General features: G+C 43.4%; 1 protein-coding gene across 1 annotated transcript in view; it reads right to left on the minus strand.

The window, feature by feature from the left end:
* LOC102964951 (maestro heat-like repeat-containing protein family member 1) overlaps window positions 1–19,901 on the minus strand; it is a 93,038-nt gene that overhangs the window by 11,844 nt on the left and 61,293 nt on the right. Inside the window, exons 26-36 of the mRNA XM_015542327.2 lie at window positions 9,518–9,622; window positions 8,720–8,855; window positions 8,168–8,265; window positions 7,461–7,610; window positions 6,207–6,361; window positions 5,827–5,962; window positions 5,151–5,344; window positions 4,135–4,272; window positions 3,831–3,948; window positions 3,269–3,409; window positions 2,730–2,903 (exon numbers count right to left, since the gene is read on the minus strand). Of these exons, the coding sequence (XP_015397813.2) occupies window positions 2,730–2,903; window positions 3,269–3,409; window positions 3,831–3,948; window positions 4,135–4,272; window positions 5,151–5,344; window positions 5,827–5,962; window positions 6,207–6,361; window positions 7,461–7,610; window positions 8,168–8,265; window positions 8,720–8,855; window positions 9,518–9,622 (1,545 nt within the window). The remainder of the gene's footprint in view (window positions 1–2,729; window positions 2,904–3,268; window positions 3,410–3,830; window positions 3,949–4,134; window positions 4,273–5,150; window positions 5,345–5,826; window positions 5,963–6,206; window positions 6,362–7,460; window positions 7,611–8,167; window positions 8,266–8,719; window positions 8,856–9,517; window positions 9,623–19,901) is intronic.

The raw sequence follows: 19,901 nt of genomic DNA on the forward strand, positions 1-19,901 counted from the left end.
GGTAGTCCAGGGGCACAGCACAGTGTCTCCTTCCGTGCTGCCCTCCCAGTATCCTCCTTGCTAAACAGCAAGCAGGAGGGAGACATACCACCCCCACAGAGCAGGGAGTGTGCTATCTCGACCAGAGAGAGGGGATGGGGCCCTGCGAGTCTGGCAACACCCAGGAAGAACAGGGAATCCCACAAAGACTGGCTATTGGTGCATCCTACTGTCCACATATCCCTGGACACGTCCCACAGTTACTGAAGCCAGGCTGCAGTCATAGGTATTTCACAGAGGGCTGGCCAAGAGTCAGTAGTGTAAACTTTCCAGAACTCACCACCAAGACTCACCAAATGTTCAGGAAAATCAGGACCACAAGAGAAACAAAAACCTGCAACACCCGAGGATACAATTAATAATACAATGTAGGGGCGCCTGGGTGGCTCAGTCGGTTGGGCGTCCGACTTCGGCTCAGGTCACGATTTCACTGTCTGTGAGTTCGAGCCCCGCGTCGGGCTCTGTGCTGACTGCTCAGAGCCTGGAGCCTGTTTCAGATTCTGTGTCTCCCTCTCTCTCTGCTCCTCCCCCGTTCATGCTCTGTCTCTCTCTGTCTCAAAAATAAATAGATGTTAAAAAAAAAAAATACAATGTAAACAAAACCTTAGAGAAAGTATAGTTGAATCATCCAGAAGATTTTGTAATATCTATCTATATCTATAGATATAGATAGATATATGACATTTTTTAAAGTCCAAACTTTGAAATTATAAATAAATGAGTAAATAAATACAGGTAAAAGTAAAGTAGTGTCTCTATAGAATAATGTAATAGCTATTCAGATACCACACCATCAACTAGAAGAGAAAAATAAAGAGGAAGGACCTGCTTCATAAAAAAATATTAAATAAAAATTCAATAGGTGGGTTGGATAGCAGAATAACCACAGCTAAAGTGTGAGTTAGTAAGAGGAGAATCAGCCCAGAAATTCTTCCAAGGTGGACAAAGAGATGGGAAATATGAAAGAAAAATGAAGAAACACGGAGAATAAATCTAAAGAAATTGCAAACGACAGAACAGAAAGAAGAGAAAAAAAGAGGATATAGCAATAAAATAATAGAAGAAAATTTTACAAATGGTAAAACAACAGAGATTTGCCTAAGTTCCTCTGGCTAGGTGAATCGTAAAAGCAGCACCAGGAACCCAGAATCTATGACCCGAGGGTCAGTGTTCTTTTCATTCTGGCAGGTTGTCATTGTGTACATGATAACCGTTTACTATTTCTTGATTAGACCATAAATCTCAACTTTCCATTCTAGCAATATGGGAGAAAAGATAACCTGATAACCTTATCACTATAAATGCCTTTAAATGCTAGATAATAAATACCCCCAAAATTTTTAAAAAAATTTTTAATGTTTATTTATTTTTCACAGAGAGAGAGAGAGAGAGAGAGAGAGAGCATGAGTGGGGGAGGGGCAGAGAGAGAGGGAGACCCAGAATTCAAAGCAGCCTCCAGGCTCTGAGCTGTCAGCACAGAGCCCAATGTGGGGCTCGAACTCAGGAACTGCGAGATCATGACCTGAGCTGAAGTCAGACGCTCAACTGACTGAGCCACCCAGGTGCCCCTACCCCCTAAATTTTTTTAATGTATAGCTAAGCTTTAAGGAAGTAAGAGAGATTCCCAGAAGCCAAAGATGAAGAGGTTCCTGACGCTCCAGCTACTGTGGGGGTAGGAGGATGCCACCAGTCTCAATAGCTGAGGGGCACATCTGTTCATACCAGCTGGTCTCCCTGGCTGGCCCACAAGGAAACCAGAAACTGGGAAGCAAGCACCCTGGGCAGACAGCTCCAAGAGAAGCCCTCTACTTAATGCATGAAGTTTCTTTTTCTTCCCTTGATTCTCTCATGTCACAGTTCCAAAACAAGCCCCATGGGAGTCTATAGGAGCCAAAACTCTGAGAGAGGGGAAGCTTACTCTCCATCTGAAGGAGCTGAGACCCCAAGAGGATGGATAAGCCCCCATTGCTTTATTTCCTCTGCCATCATGCCACTTGGCCCCGTTGTGGGCACATAGAGGTGCCTGGCACTGCAGAGTAACTAAAGTACCAGCTTTCTTGTGAGACAACTGGAAAAAGGGAGCCCCAAAGAACTGTAAAACCAGGGAGGTCACAGAGAGGGAGGAGCTAGGGAGAGTGACCCTATAAAGTTGTTTATGAACTCCTGTGTTCACTCCATGCATAGATCTGACCCTAAACCACATACCATAGACTTTGAAAACTGAACTACAGGACAGACAACAGTCCAGGTCCCAGGCTGAGATGTGAAATGGATTGGTATTGGTGTAGGCAGTTCAGATTCCTGAGCCTTTGAGTCCTTTTGACAAGGTTCCTAGCATTCTAGGGTTCCTGTGTTATCTGGGAGAAGGGTAGAGTTGTGACTTGTCTCCCCACACTTCACTCCAGAACCAATTTCATAGCAGGGTGCCATTTTTTTTTCCTTCAGTGGCTCTTGGTGAGAGAATGGGTAGATAACTGTGTGCTAGGTCTGTCTGTAATGGAGAATGCACTGGGGACAACCCTATGCATGGCTTCAGGTAGCCAAGTATCCTTTTTGCTACCCTTTGGTGACTTCAGCCTTCTTCCACAGTCCCACAGCCCTGCCCCAGTACCCTCCGCTCAGTTTCCAGGGCTCATCCTCAGTCCCAGCCCATACTGTTTCCAACTGATCCTAGGAACTTTGGCCCGTACATCATTGATGAGTGGACGCAGCTGCTTGGAGATGCTGCAAAATACCACCTTGGTGTTCTGTTGCTTCCCAAAGCAGATGATGTTCCGTAGGCTCTTTACTGCCTGCATTGTCACTCGTGCCTCATTCTTCAGGAAGTCTCGCAAGAATGGAACCTGGCTCTTCAGAGATTCTGACTATTTGGAAGAAGGCAGAGATCACTCACCACCTGAGGATCCTGCAACACCCTAGGGACAGGATTTTTGGAAAACAGTGCCTAAGAAGAACAGACATGGGGAATCTGAGGGCCAGATGTGCCCAGGAAGTAGAAGGCTGGTGTTCACAGGGTTTAGGAGGTCTGATGGCCAGTCTATGTAAGTCTACAAACTGGACGTTGTGCTGTCCTTGGATGAGAGGTTGGGGAATGTACTATGCCCTGGATAACTAAGAGAACCAAGAGGTAAGTCCAATTCTTCAGGGAGAAGAAGAATTGGGCTGAAGAGGTAAGCCCAATTCTTCAGGGAGTAACACTCAATTCCCATTTGGTCCTCCCCACTCTTACTTGTCCTGGGTGCAATGCGAGGTTACTGATTCCACGGAGCCCAACTTCTTTCATAATGATGTTGGGCTCGTTGGTCCACTTGATTAGATTGCCCAAAAAGTCTTGCCCCACAGTCTGAGCCACTGATCGGTGCCAGAGCAGCTGTGGGTATGAGGAGACACAGCTATGGATGGAGAAAAAGTTATAAGTACCCAGTACTCCCTCAGTCCTCCCTCAGATCCCATACTCAGGTAATGTGTGTGTCCAGTTGAGCACAGTGGTAGCTCTGTATACACAGGGTGGAGACTAAGTTTAGGAGGTAGAGGATAATGCTGAAAAGGTTTGAAGTTTGAGTCAGGTGCTAGGATCCATGGATCATTCTGGAGCACAAGCCGCTGGCCCCCTCCTCAGGCTTTCCTGCCTCCTTTAACCAGGCACCTGAAGTGCCAGAGAAGGGACCCCACTTTAAATGACTTAAGATTATCCTTTCTCTTTCTGGGGCTAGTTATTTAACATTTCTGTTAAATGTTCCTCAGCCCAGGATATGAATGGCTCAGGCTGTGGACCTTTCCCCACGCTTCACCTGTGCATAGAAAGTCCTGGCCAGAATCCTCCTGTGATAGTTGGAGCTATATAGGATGTTCCTGATGAGGTTGAGGATTCGATGCAGGATGGCAGGTTCACAGTTCTTCACAATGCCACTGGGGTGGGACACAGGAAGCCAAGAGTTGCTGGCGAGGGTGGGGGGGGGGGCAGGTGGCAAGGGACCAGCATGCATGGAACAGGGAAGACACGAAGGCAGGAGACCAAAGGATTGGGAGGTGGGGAAGGGGCCACTAAAGGCTGGCACTAGAGCAGTACCAGGGTTACTGGGGAAATAGCCTCACCTTGTCAGGTCCATGATCCCTATGTAGTAACACTTGGGGCTGGACAGAAGGTCCCAGCAGTGATGCTGATTTGCATAGACCACCACTCCTTCATATGCAGCTGCCACGAACACCAGCTTCACTACCTCCAAGGCACAACTGAAGGTCACCACCATTGGGTGTGTGAAAAGAAAGGGAGAGAAGGATGAACAAGGCATTATGCCCCGGTCTGCATCCTGTGCTTGCAAACCAGGAGACAGTTTCCTGCTTGGGTAGCTGGGTTCTCCTTTCCTGCTGACAAGAATCAATGGCTCTGTGAAAGCCATTTCCAAATGCCCATCCACTCCCTCAACTCTGGCCCTCATCTAACCACAGAGTCCTATGAAAGAGACTATAGAGATATCTGAGTGCTATGGTTTTCCAATTCTGCTCTCTGGGGCACAGAATGGGGTTAGGATATCTCTTCAACTCCACACCCACCTAATCAGTATGTGGTTTTATTTGGTTTTGGTTTTATTTGTTCTCATTTTATATAAGATTCCATATGGATAGAATGTCCTGAGGTTTAAAAGAAAAAAAAAAAAGCATGACAACCACGTATTTAGGAGTCCAGCCCCCATTTTTGAGATGAGAAAACAGAACTTCCAGTTGTGACTTGTGCAAGACAGCAAAGCTAGTGACAAAGCCAAGTCAAAGGTCATCCAGATTCAAATGCCACAACAGCATGGAGAGAATGACAAAGATGCGGGCTTGCCCTACCACCTACCATCTAGTTGAATCTCTTCATGGGCAGTTATGAATATGGACATGAACTACTGAGTGAATCAGCTGAAGAATGCATACAAGAAGATGATAAATGAGAAGCTTGAAAATATGTGAGAATATTCTAGCACATGTGACCACAGTACGTACACCCATGTTCTGTCTCCACTCTTCTGTTCTCTTCCTTGGCATTCCTAGGGGGCCAGCATCCAGTTGTCCAGGGCCCTCTGGAATGGACTAGTCCCAGCTGTCCGTCACAAGGCTGTTGGGCTTACCTAGTAGGATCAAAGGGCTTGCTTTTGCGGCCTGGGCCCTCCTCCCTGTTGTAGACCACCATCTTCTGGGGGACGTTTTGTTCAATCACCCAGTAGAGATGATGCAGTATAGCCAGCAACAGCCGGGGGTAGAGCTCCTGGACAGCCTCTTGGCACAGGGACCCTGACAGCATCTCACACAAAGCACATGTCACCTGGCAGATGGTGGATGAAGACATAAAATGGTCCCACAGCCCCACACACGGAGTCCCACACCCTGCCCTCCCTATCACTGCCCAAAGGGCACAGCTCACTCTGACTCAGGCTTATAAGAAGTATCTAAGAACTGAAAGCCCACCACTCTTCCCTAGGAAAATAAGGGGGCCACACACAGGCAATCTGCTTTCTCTTCACTCTCTTGACATCAGAAACAAAATTGGAAGCAACTCTAACAGAGAAAGCTGCTTAGCTTTAAACATCAGTTTCCTTGTCCATAAAATGGGATCAATCCCTGCTCTCTCTGCAACATGCAGTTCTTAGATACACAGGTACCAAGAGGAGGTACAAGTGTAAATTGAATGTACAGTATTAGTGATTGCTCCTCTAAGACCTGCTCCCACCCTGCAGCTCTTGACCTTCAGCTCTGCCCCCAAGTCCCAGAACAGGAAGTCCTCGGCTCCCCTGCTCCCATGCTGACCGCCACAGGCTGGAAGGCCATCTCCCTAGATTCCTCTCTGGAGTGGAGCTTTTCCAGGATGCCTATGAGCAGCTGCAGGACGCTGATTGTGGTCTCTCGCCGGGTGCCAAATGCCTTCCAAAGGGCCAGATTTGTTCTGCGGGACCCAGGGGCAGCTATGTCACAGGCCCTGGTGACCAAGCTCCTAGGATTAGTCTGGTCTTGGGCCTTTGAAGGGCCAGTTCTCAGGGTCTAGACTTGGCCAGAGAACGCAGACAGGAAGTGTGATTGGTGTCAAAGAGAAAGCATCCCAATGCATTGATTTTTGGGCTGGGCTTGGGCTGAGGCAGGGGATGGTGTACTGGGCTGGAGACTGTGTTCCCGGGCCATGAGAGGGATACCTGTCCCAAGGCAGGGTCTTGTTGAGCAGCATGGGCACAACCCTGTGGGTGTTGTTGCCAGCCAGCAAGCACATGGCCCGCATTGTCTCCTCCTTTGTGTTGGGCTCCAGCTGTAAGTTGAGCCGTCCCACAATCCCCTCCACAATTTCTTCAATCTATAGGGAAGAGCCAAAAGAGTCTCAGCAAGTGTTTCCTTGCTACCTTCCCCCTTCCTTCCTACCTACCAACTCCCTGACTCAAGGGGCTACTTGCAATCCTGCCAGTGACTCTTAAGGCAGAATTCTAGGGTGCCAGAGGCTGGACCAGCAGGGGTGACAAAAGGAACTCCAGAAGCTGGCATCGATGTCCACTAGGACAGATGTCTGCCCGCAGCCCAAAGTCCAGAGAGTTACTCCAAGGTTACTCAGGAGACACAAAAGGCTCTGGGAGGGAGACAAAAGCCCTATACACCCTTCAGGGCTTCTTCTCCCCACTGAGATCAATTTGAAATCCCTGAAACTGCAGGAACAGTTGGCATTGGATGTGGGGGTACCATAGACTCTCATCTGGCCCTTAGATTCCTAGTTTATGGCCCGCTGCCAAGTCCATTTTATTATAATACCTCAAGGACACCCTCAGAAGTATCCTTCCATTTCTGGCACCTAGGCCAGGCAAGCCACATAAATGAGTGAAGGCAATAGGTGTCAGGAGATTCAGAGATAGGAAGGTCTAGAGAGCCCGTGCCATATATAAAAGGGACAGTGGCCAAAGAATTGCCCTATGTGACCTCATTTAAAAGTTTTTCTCAGTGAGGCAGGAAATGTGGATTTTTAGGCAAAACCTTCCTGTTTGTACACATTATCCTGAAAGAAAATGTACTCAAAGGTCAGTCATTCCATGAGCTTGCTAGTTTGCAATCCACAACCTTACCTTCACAGAAATCTAAGCCCCCTGACCCCCCCCTCCCTGGGAATCAGAGTGAATCCCCCCTTCAGTGCTTCCTTGTGCTTCAGCCACTAGGCCCTGCAGCTGCCCACACCACTGCTTGTGGTTGTCTTTCTCTGAAGAACCAGCCCTGAGCTCAGAATTACAGATGTCCGAGCTCAGTGGGACCACAGAGTAAATCCAGCCCAAGCCTACATGTTAGAGGTGAGTGAATTAAGGCCTACGAGGAAAGGGACTTCCCAAGGCCCTTCAGCTGGTTTGGAATAGAGCCAGCAGAGAGCCCAGGCTCCTGGCATGCATGACAGAGCTCCCACCACAGCACCACACTACCTTTATCATATCTCTGCCCCGTTCTTTCATGACAGCACTCATCAGCTGGGCTGCTGCCAGAGACACCGTGGCCTTGCTGTCAGTCAGACCCTCCATGGCCGTCAGCACCAGGTGGGTGAGCTGCATCTCGGTGAAGTACTCTGCAAATGCCTGTAAGGGTGGCATCAGGCCGCCTGCACCCAGGGCCTCCTGTTTGAGGTAGCCTGTGCCATCCTTCCTGGTTGGGGCAGGAGGAGAGACCTTTTCTTGAAAACATGATGTGCTTTTGTCCTAGGCCTGTGCTGTCTGCCTAGCTCCTAGAAGACTCTTTCACTGGGAACAGAGTCTTTGGGAATGGGAGGGAGAAAACACTGACCTCAGATGCACCGAGGGGCTCACAGGTCAGGGGCAGAGTGCTGGGAAAGAAGGGCTGAGACCAAGATCCTTAATGACATGTGTTTGAGGCATGGGCTGAGTCTACAAAAAGCATCATTAGTGTGAAGCAAATGCTTCTGGGGTGACAGGTAAGAAAGAAGGATTAGGACCCATGATGCTTAAGAGGGAGCATACTGTAGCATGTTGAAAAATTTCCCCAAAGTAAAAGTTCACAATCAGCAATGGAATGGGAAAGGGGATGGGATAAAGGAGTCCCACCGCAGGAGTCTATAATATGATGTAGGTTAGAGGCCCAGGCTCTTCCCAGTTTGTCTCTGGCCCTGCCCTCTCACCTTGGCAATCTCAAAGGTGTTGTTATAGAACACGTTGGCGCTATAGACTTCACTCTTGCCCTCTTCTTCCCATAAGCCCTGTTTTTTCCTTTGCATCTCTGAAACAAACACACCCGACCCCACCCCTCAGACACTCGAAAGGTGTCTTAGGTTCCTCTTAGGTTCCCATCTGCCCAACCCAAATCACCTGCTGCACTAAATCAGCTTGGGGAGATGTATATCCCGTGGGGAAGGGGAATGGGCTGTAAGATAAGGAAAGGTGAGAGCTAATGTCAAAGGAACCCCCATGTTGCCTGCCTCAGAGCAGAGACAGAATAAGGTCAGAGTATGGTGCTCAGCCAGAGGGGGAGAAACTAATTCAAAAGAACTGTTTCCTGAGTAGCTATTTTGTCCCAAGAGGGTATAGGTAGATGTCTAGGGGCAGGTTCCTCATTGGAAATGAGGTTGCTCAGGTAACTTCCTAGCTCTCACTCTTCCAGAACAGTATGTGGGTGGATGGCCAAACCTAAATGGGAGGGCAGAGCAGAAGTGAAAAGAGGAGATTCTCCCTACGCTTTTGCAGCAGGAGGATACGGTAGAGGTTGTAGACTGCCTGTGAAGACAGGAAGCAGATGTTGTCCACTGGGTCCTGGCAGCGCATGGCCAGCAGCCTTACCAAGCACCCCAACCGAGAGAACTTGATCTCCACCTGGAGAGGAGAGCAGGAAGTCACAAGTTATCCCAGCCATTCCCTTAGGCTGAGTTAAAACGGGAGGAGGCAGGGATTCAGGAGAGATATGAAAGGAAAGACTAGGTGAGGTTAACGGGAATGAAATTAGACAGGTGGGTTGTAGCTATTAAAAACTTGTGGGATCATAGTTTTGGAATGACCTTACACTGTCCCTCTTCTTTGCCCCTTGATATTGCACTCATTGTTCAGGCCTAGCTCAAATGTCTCCTCCTCTATGAAGCTTTCCCTTCACTTACACTTCATTTGTGTTTTGATCTTTCATTCCTCCTAGATTTGGTTTGTACTTTCATAATCACCTTCTATTTAAGTTTGTTCTATGCATGCTTCTCTCCCCAGTGGACTATAAGATCCATGAAAATAGAAAAACTGTCTTGGTCATCTATGTATCCACTGTAACGCTTAGCATGGTGCCTGGTGAGTATTCAGCAACTGTTTGTTGAGATAGCTGGAATCAAACTGAACCAAGTGAAATGGAATTGAATTGGTGGTAGGGAAAAAGACAAAGGGAGGAAAGAGAGAAGGTGGGGTGAGGGTGAGTAATTGAGGCTAGGTAATATGTGACCAAGTTTGACATAAGGGTAGAGATGAGGGCCCACGCTCCAGGGCAGGCTCCTGCTCACTCCAAAGTTGTTCCATTTTGCAGTGAAGCCAAGAATACGGGCAGCACACCACATGGCCCGTTCCCTCTCATTGTCGTTCTGGGAATTCAGCCATATGTTCAGATGCTAGAGGAAGAAGAGAATGAAGGGAGAGACCTGTTAAGCTGTATTCTGGAGGGTAGAAATGTAACCTGAACCTGGCTTCTGCACAGGATCAGGACAAGACTTCTGAGAACAGGACTTCTTTTGCTGTCAGGCAGGTTATATGTGGCTCTGGCACCAGAAGCCCTCATACCTCCAGCCCCCAATTTACTTTATCTAAGTGCTAGAAACACCCTCATTTAACACCTCCTTTTTTAAAAAAAATTAAATCAGTGGCTCTCAAATTATATTGACTATTATTCATTTCAATGGGGGTCAGTGTCTCCCAGGGTCCCCCAATAATGTTTTCCCAGTCTTCAATAGAAAGAGAACTTGGTAGTAACAAAAAAGAGTCACTATATTCACAGATTCCTAGCTGAATTATGTATAAACCTGCTTGAGAAATATAATTATGGATGATTCCTATTTGAAACATAATATGTCAGTGTATCACTATTGGTAAATTATGGACCCAAAATACCACCAATCCAAAGATGCATTGTCAATCTACAATAATCAATCTGATATTAATGGAACTAAACAAACAGCAATTTATAACTGAAAAAAAGAAGGGTAACAGATGAAAAATCTACAAGCAATGGAAGAGAATACTGATCCTGCATTGATAAGAAAACAACATTCTTCTTGAAGACTGGAAGAATTCTAGTGGGAGATCTGCAAGTCTTCCTTGCAGCCAGACTCTGATGAAATAGCCCCGTGCCAAGACTGTGGTCTCTAAATACCATTTTTCACTAAGAGGAATCATTGGTCATTGGAGAAACAGTTTATCCCAGGAATGAGACAGGAAATATACAAGATAATATACTGGAGAGCAAGGAAGCCATGAAAGACTATTGGCGTTATATTAGAGGGATTCAGGAGCTAACCTGAAGAGGCTCCCATTGACCAAAGAAGGGACAATTTAAGCATCCATAAGAATAATAGTTGTAATTGATCAAAACATATGAAGCATTTAAAAATCCATTTTAGGGGCGCCTGGGTGGCTCAGTCGGTTGAGCGTCCGACTTCGGCTCAGGTTATGATTTCGCAGTCTGTGAGTTTGAGCCCGGTGTTGGGCTCTGTGCTGACAGCTCAGAGCCTGGAGCCTGCTTTGGATTCTGTGTCTCCCTCTCTCTCTGCCCCTCCCCTGCTCATGCTCTGTCTCTCTCTGTTAAAAATAAAATAAACATTAAAAAAAAATTTTAATTCATTTTAAATTTATATGATACTAGAGAAATAACCCTCACTAGTTATCTTTGGATGACTAGGAAATAAATACTTACATTACCTTGATAGCTAATGAAGGGAAACCAGCATTTATCTTGTCTTTCCTATATGAGCTATACCTCAAAGTAACCAAACAGCTTATAAAGTCGATTTCTCTTTATAGAAGAATTCCAGGTAAAAATAAACAAGGAATGATAGAATTACAGTGTCATCATTTTGCAAAAATAATACAAGTATATTGACTCAGTGGACTACTACATAGCAATAAAAAAATGATCTGATGTGACATGTAACAACATGAGTGAATCTCACAGATAAAATGTTGAAGCAAAATGATATAGACACAAAAAAGTACATACTATAAAATTTCATTTATGTGAAGTTTAAAGAACAAGCTAAACTAATCTATGGTGATAGAAGTCAGAATAGTGGCTATCAGTGGTTATTCACTGGGAGAGGAAACTTCTGGGGGTCTTGGACATGTTCTATATCCTGATCTGATATTTACACAGATACATACATATATATACAAACATATATACATATATACATGTATATATGTAAGAATGTATCTAAGTGTACACTTAAGATTTGTACACTTTATCATAGCAAGTGATATCTCAATAACAAGGTCTTTTTTTTTTTTAAAGTATGTCACCAGTTCTCAGCCATTAATGAATCTAAGCAGTGATCATCAAAAGCTCTAAACACCACAAGACATCATGTGGCTGTTGATAGAAGAAGACAACACTACTTGTGAAGTAATCTTGCCAAAAATTGATCAGGTTCATGATCTAGATCCAACAATTACAATTAGAATCTAACAGATTCTAGGTCTCGCAATTTACAGGACAGATTTAGAGGAGTTTATTAAGTGGCCCCCAAAAGATGTAATTAGGACAACCCAGAATGTGGAAAATTTAGAGAACAAATGACTAGGTTTCTTCAACAAATAAATTTCAAGGAAAAAAATGATTGAAGGGCAATATATAGATTAAAAGAATTAAGAGACAGGGGCGCATGGTGGCTCAGTTGGTTAAGCGTCCAACTTCGGCTCAGGTCATGGTCTCATGCGGTTCATGGGTTCCAGCCCCATGTTGGGCTCTGTGCTGACAGTGTGGAGCCTGGAGCCTAGAGCCTGCTTCAGATTCTGTGTCTCCCTCTCTCTCTCACCCTCCCCCACACTCTCTCTCTCTCTCTCAAAAATAAATAAACATTAAAAAAAATAAAAGAGACAAACCAACTGATTGGGATGTGTGAATGTTTAATGACACCAAGAAATGAAATTACTTTCTTTCATCAGTGTTTTATAGTTTTCAGAGTACAGGCCTTTCACCTCCTTGGTTAAGTTTTTTCCTAAATATTTTATTATTTTTACTGCAATTGTAAGTGAGATTGTTTACTTAATTTCTCTTTCTGCTACTTTGTTATTAGTATATAGAAATGCAACTGATTTCTGTATATTAATTTTGCGTCCTGTAATTTTGCTGAATTCATTTATCAGTTCTAGTATTTTATTTTGGTGAGGTCTTTAAGGGTTTCCATATATAGTATCATTTCATCTGCAAATAGTGAAAATTTTACTTCTTCCTTCCCAAATTGGATGCTTTTTATTTCTTTTTCCTCTCTGCTGTGGCTAGGACTTCCAATACTATGTTGAATAAAAGTGGTGCGGGTGGATATCCTTGTCTCGTTCCTGATCTTAGAGGGAAAGCTTTCAGTTTGTTACCACGGAGTAATGTTAGCTGTGGATTTTCATGTATGGCCTTTATTATATTGAGGTATGTTCCCTGTAAATCTACTTTGTTGAGAGTTTTTATCATGAATGAGTTTGTGCTTTGTCATATGCTTTTTCTGCGTCTATTAAGAGGATCATATGGTTTTATCCTTCCTTTTATAAATTAAATCTTGCCATTTGCAACAACATGGATAGAGCTAGAGAGTATTATGCTAAGTGAAATAAGTCAGAGAAAGACAAATACTATATGATTTCACTCATATGTGGAATTTTAAAAACAAAATAAACAAAAGGGAAAAAAAGAGAGAGGGAGGCAAACCAAGAAACACACTGATGGTTACCAGAGGGGAGGTGGATACAGAGATGGGTAAAACAGGTGATGAGGATTAAGGAGTGCATTTGCTGTGAAGAGCACTGGGAGTTGTATGGAAGTGTTGAATCACTATATTGTACACCTAAAACTAATACTATACTGTGTGTTAACTAATTGGAATTTGTTTTATTTTATTTTAAAGTGTATTTATTTATTCTGAGAGAGAGAGAGGGAGAAAAGGGGAGGGTCAGAGAGAAAGAGAATCCCAAGAAGGCTTCTCACTGACAGCTCAGAGCCTGATATGGGGCTTAAACATACGAACTGTGAGATCATGACCTGAGCTGAAACCAAGAGTTGGACGCTTAACTGACTGAACCATCCAGGAGCCCCTAACTGGAACTTAAATAAAAACTTTTAAAAAATTGAAATAAGGGGCACCTGGGTGGCTCAGTTGATTGAATGTCCAACTTCAGCTCAGGTCATGATCTCACGGCTTGTGAGTTCGAGTCCCGCATCAGGCTCTGTGCTGACAGTGTGGAGCCTGGAGCCTGCTTCAGATTCTGTGTCTCCCTGTCTCTCTGCCCCTCCCCCACTCACGCTCTGTCTCTTTCTCTCTCTCTCACTCAAAAACAAATAAACATTAAAAATAAATAAATAAAAATTTAAAAATTGAAATCAGTCTCCCAGAAATAATATATTCTAATCAGAAGAGCACCCTTTGGGGGCACCTGGGTGGCTCAGTTGGTTAAGCATCCAACTTCGGCCCAAGTCACGATCTCATGGTTTGTGGGTTCGAGCCCAGCATCAGGCTGTGTGCTGACAGCTCAGAGCCTGGAGCCTGCTTCAGATTCTGTGTCTCCCTCTCTCTCTGCCCCTCCCTTGCTCATGCTCTATCTCTCAAAAATAAATAAACATTAAAAAGAATAAGAAGAACAACAACAACAACACCCTTTGGAAATTTCAAAGGAGTCAGACCTTGTGGTATATAATAAAAAGGATACATTGCCTTTCAAACTTATCAAACAAATTGATATTTTTTTCATTTCTTTGAGTTGCTAAGTATCATAGTAACTTTGTAGCTATCCTGCTGGATTACAAACAAAAACTCTGTGTGGTGGAATGGAGAGATGAATTTACACTAAAATGAAGTAGACTCATTCTGATTTATATGTAATGCACTAACGACACCAAAATGGAAGAAGCTAAGTGAATGCCAGTTATTCTTAAGCAATTTTATGGCCACTAACAGATGTTTCCATAATGTACTTCTCCAAAGTTCCAACAGGGCACATTCTAAAGAATACATCTTGCATGAATTATCTTTTACATAAATCTGTAATTAGCAAGGTTTAACAATGCATATGATTGAACCCTGCGGCATGATCTGTACTTGGCAATATTGTCAACTCAAATTACTGTGATTCTTGTGATATTAATTAGGTGATAAATAAGCAAAGTGTTGCTAGGGAAAAGAAAGTTCTCTATCCGAAAAAAAAAAAAAGTAAAATCATGTAAAAAGTATGTCTTTGACCATAAAGGAATTAGACCAGAAATCAATAACCACAAGAGAATAGAAAATTCTCCAAACATTTGGAAATAACACACTTCTAAATAATCCATTGGCCAAAGAGGAAGTTTTGAGAGAGATTACAAAATATTTTGAACTGAAATGATATTGGAGGTATATATTAAAATGTACAGGATGCTGCGAAAGTAGTGCTTAGAGGGAAATTTAGAAAACTAAATGTTTATAGTAAAAAAGGAGAAAAGGGGCACCTGGGTGGCTCAGTCAGTTAAGCGGCCAACTTCGGCTCAGGTCATGATCTCGTGGTCCATGAGTTTGAGCCCCGCGTCGGGCTCTGTGCTGACAGCTCAGAGCCTGGAGCCTGTTTCATATTCTGTGTTTCCCTCTCTCTGACCCTCCCCCGTTCATGCTCTGTCTCTCTGTCTCAAAAATAAATAAACGTTAAAAAAATTTTTAAAAAATAAAAAAGGAGAAAGGGGTGACTGAAGTGGCTCATACACTGGATTTCTGTACCATCTCCACTGCAGGAGGAAGTATAGGTGGCCTGATCCTTAGCCTCCAAGTGTCCCCTTCCTTCCCAGCAGTTGAAGTCCTGGGTTCCCTTCTTCCTGGAGGTATATTTTAGAGGATTGCTGGGAAGATGACTCACCTCGTTTCACAAATACAACTAGATAACACTCACCTCAGTGTAAATAACCTAGAAAATGACCTGAAGGCTGGCAGAACAAACTCCACAACTAAATGTAGAGAAGAGGGTAGGAAGGGGAGAGAGGTGGTGAGGAGCTAAACAGAGCTGGGGGACTGTCTGCCAAGAGGCTCATAGGCACAGGCAGGGGAGAGAAATAGTCTATCGATCTGGGAAGCCCACACAGTGAAGACAAATCCCTTTAACATTTGGCTATGAAAACCAGAGGGGCCAAATTTCATCGGTTCTTACTGATGAATCCAGCAGACTCAAAACCTGGAATTTTATACATCAGCAGACTTGGCTCTGGGAGAGCTGAGAGGGTGAGAGGAAACTGAGTCCCTGCCCTTAAAGAGACAGCACAAAAAAACAGCCCTTCAGAGATACAGCATAGAAGGAGCAGTTTGAAAAACATCTGGGGCATATGGCAGGGAAAGTTGTTTACTAATCTCAAATTATGTCCTGGAGGGACAGAGATTGTTGGGAAGCTCCTCCAAGAATAAAAAGGAGCTGGCAGGTGCCCATGCCCCAGCATAAACACACAGCCATCTGTGGGGACCAAGGCAGCACCAAATCTCTACCTAACTTGCTAATACCATGAATCCTACACTGCCCCTCTCACATCTGCAGATCCATCCTCTCCAGCCAGGCCTGCCCTAGTCCCTGCACCGTGGGACCCCTCCCCCAGAGGACCAGCACACAAACCTTGCTAACACTGCACTTCCTGTCCCAAAACACATTGCAGATCCACCTCCAATATGCTCTTGCCCTGAGCCTATCCAAAGCAGAGCCACAAGCCTAGCAGTGTGCAAGCAGCCCCAACAGGGACCACCACCACTCCAAAGTGACTCCTGCCCTAGGAAGAGGGAAAGATAACCAGACACACCAATCAAACTACTATCCCAGCAATGGGTTGGGGGCTAATGGTTAGCCCATCTAACTACAGGCCCTGCTCACCAATAAAACGTTCTTAGGGACAACCCAGGGAAAGTGCCTTGCAGTTTGGTGCTATTGTATTTCTGGAAAATGCCTGCTCTGACTCAGCTGAAGCCCAAGTTGGCCCCAGACTGATACACTGACCACACAGGGACCAAACTCTGCCTTCAACAAGCAAAGAAAGCCACTGCAGATGATTGGATTGAAGGCAAGAGTGACTCAGCCACAATAGTCGGGTGCACACATCACACATAGGAGACACCCTTGAAGCACCAGGTTCTGGTGAACAGGAGATGTTGCACCTCAGGGCACTACAGGACCTCTTCTTCACAAGACTACTACTTTCAAGAGCAGGAGATGTAGCTGACTTTCCTAACACAGAAACAGACACAGCGAGTTATATACAAATGAGGAGACAGAGAAATATGTCCCAAATTAAAGAACAGGGCATAATTACAGAAAGAGACCAAAGAAAAATGGAGATAGGTAATATGCCTGATAGAGAATTTAAAGTAATGCTCATAAAGATACTCACTAGACTTGAGAAAAGAGTGGAAGACATCAGTGAGACCTTTCATAAAGAAATAAAAAAGAAGTAATTAGAGATGAATAACACAATAGATGAAATTAAAAATACACTAGAGTGTATTTAATAGCAGACTAGGGGAAGCAGAATAAAATTGGTGACCTGGAGGACAGAATGATGAAAAATAATCAGTACAAATGGGTAAGAGGGGAAAAAAATTATACAAAATGAAAATAGAATAAAGGAACTCAGTGACAACATCAAGTGTAATAACATTTGTATTATAGTAATCTCAGAAAGAAAAGAGAGAGAAAGGGGGGAAGAAAATTCATTTGAATAAATTAATAGCTGAAAACTTACCAAATCCGGGGAAAGAAACAGAAATCCAGATCAAGGAGGCACAGAGATCCCTCAACAAAATCAACCCAAGGAGGTACACACCAAGATACATAGTAATTAAAATGGCAAAAGTAGTGGTAAAGAGAGAATTTTTAAAACAGCAATAGACAAGAAAAGTAACATACAAGGGAAACCCTATAAAGCTATCAGAGTAGTTTTCAGCAGAAACTTTGCAGGCCAGAAGGAAGTGGCATGATATATTAAAAATGCTGAGAGGAAAAGATCTGCAGCCAAGAATGCTCTATCCAGCAAGGCTATCATTCAGAATAGAAGGAGAGATCATTTTCCAGACAAAAAAAAGTTAAAGGAATTCATGACCACTAAACCAGCCCCACAAGAAATGTTAAAGTAGACTCTTTGAGTGAAAAGGACAGATCATAAGTAAGATCAAGAAAAGTAAGAAACACAAAAGCTGTAAAAATAAGTATATTTGAAAAAAAGAGTATATCTGTAAATCAGTCAAGGGACTCACAAAATAAAAGGATGCTAAATATGACACCATACACCTAAAGCATGGTGGGGAAAGCAGTAAAGAATAGGTTCAAACTTAAGCAACTAACAACTTAATATAGACTGCTATATGCAGATGTTATATACAAATCTAATGGTAACCACAAATCAAAAACCAGTAATAGATATGCAAAAATAAGGAGAAAAGAATCCAAGTATACCACTAAAGAAAGCCAACTTATTATAAGAGAAGAAAACAAAAGAAAGGAACAGAGAAGAACTACAAAAACAACCATAAAACAAGTAACAAATGACAATAAGTACATAACTATCAATAATTACTTTGAATATAAATGAACTAAGTGCTCCAATCAAAGATATAAGGTGATAGAATGGTTAAAAAAACAAGAGTAGGGGCGCCTGGGTGGCTCAGTCGGTTGGGCCCCCGACTTTAGCTCAGGTCATGATTTCGCGGTCTGTGAGTTCAAGCCCCGCGTCGGGCTCTGTGCCGACAGCTCAGAGCCTGGAGCCTGCTTCGGATTCTGTGTCTCCCTCTCTCTCTGACTCTCCCCCGTTCATGCTGTGTCACTCTCTGTCTCAAAAATAAATAAACGTTAAAAATAAAATTAAAAAAAAAAAAACAAGAGCAATCTGCATGCTGCCTATAGGAGGCTCAAGACTCATTTCAGACCTAAAGACACATGCAGATACAGACTGAAAGTGAAAAGATGGAGAAACATTTATTATGTAAATGGATGTGAAACAAAAGCCAGAGTAGCATATTCATATTGTACAAATTAGACTCTTTTATGTGTGTGTGTGTGTGTGTGCGCACGCACAAAATAGACTTTAAAACAAAGATTGTAACAAGAGGCAAAGAAGGACACTATATAATCACAAAGGGGACAATCCAACAAGAAGATATAACAATTGTAAATAGTCATGCACCCAACATGAAAACACCCAAATACATAAAACTGTTAATAACAAACATAAAGGAAGTAATCACTAGTAATACAATAATAGTAGGGAACCTTAACACCCCACATATATCAATGAACAGATCATCCAAACACAAAATCAACAAGGAAACAATGGCTTTGAATGACACACTGGACAAGATGGATTTAATAGATATATTCAGAACATTCCAGGGGCACTTGGGTGGCTCAGTCAGTTAAGCGTCTGACTTCAGCTCAGGTAATGATCTCACAGTTCATGAGTTTGAGCCCCACATCAGGCTCTGCACTGACAGTGAGGAGTCTGCTTGGATCCTCTGTCTCCCTTTTTCTCTGTCCCTCCCCTGCTTGTGCACACGCTCTCTCTCAAAAATAAATAAACATTTTTAAAAAGAACATTCCATCCTAAAACATAAGAATACACATTCTTTTCAAGTGCACATTGAACATTCCCCAGAATAGATAACATATTAGGCCACCAAATAAGCGTGAACAAATTCAAAAAGATTGAAGTCATACCATGCATCTTTTCTGACTGTAATGCAACCTCAAGAAAAAATCTGGAAAGAGCACAAATACATGGAATTTAAATAACATGCTACTAAACAATGAATGATTCAACCAAGAAATCACAGAGAAAATCAGCAAACACATGGAGACAAATGAAAATGAAAACACAATGGCCCAAAATCTTTGGGATGCAGCAAAAACTATTCTAAGAGGGAAATTTATATCAATACAGACCTACCTCAAGAAGCAAGAAAAAAAATCTCAAATAAACAACCTAACCTTACACCTAAATAAGCTAGAAAAAGAACAAACCAAGCCCCAAAACCAGTAGAGGGAAGGAACTATAAAGATTAGAGTAGAAATAAATGAAATATATAAAAAAACAAACAGTAGAACAGATCAGTGAAACCAGGATCTAGCTCTTTGACAAGATCAACAAAATTGATCAACTTTTAACCAGATTCATCAAAAAAAATTTTTAATGTTTTTCAATTTAAGTTTTAGTTAGCATACAGTGCAATGTTGGTTTCAGGAGTAAAATTCAGTGATTCATCACTTACATACAACACACAGTGCTCATCACAACAAGTGCCCTCCTTAACACCCATCACCCATCCAGCCCATCTTCTACCCACCTCCCTCCATCAACCCTCAGTTTGTTCTCTATCATTAAGAGTCTCTTAGGAGTGCCTTGGTGGCTCAGTCAGTTGAGCATCTGACTTCGGCTCAGGTCATGATCTCACAGCTCGTGAGTTCAAGCCCCATGTTGGGCTCTGTGCTGACAGCTCAGAGCCTGGAGTCCGCTTCGGATTCTGTGTCTCCCTCTCTCTGCCCCTAACCCACTCGCATTCTGTCTCTGTCTCTCTCAAAAAACACATTAAAAAAATCTTTTTTAAAAAAGAGTCTTTGTGGTTTGTTTCCCTCTTCTCTCTTCCCTCCTTTCCACGTGTTCATCTGTGTTGTTTCTGAAATTACACACGAGTGAAATCATATGCT

The sequence above is a fragment of the Panthera tigris genome, chromosome B4 (genome assembly GCF_018350195.1).
Source record: "Panthera tigris isolate Pti1 chromosome B4, P.tigris_Pti1_mat1.1, whole genome shotgun sequence".
Classification (NCBI taxonomy): domain Eukaryota; kingdom Metazoa; phylum Chordata; class Mammalia; order Carnivora; family Felidae; genus Panthera; species Panthera tigris.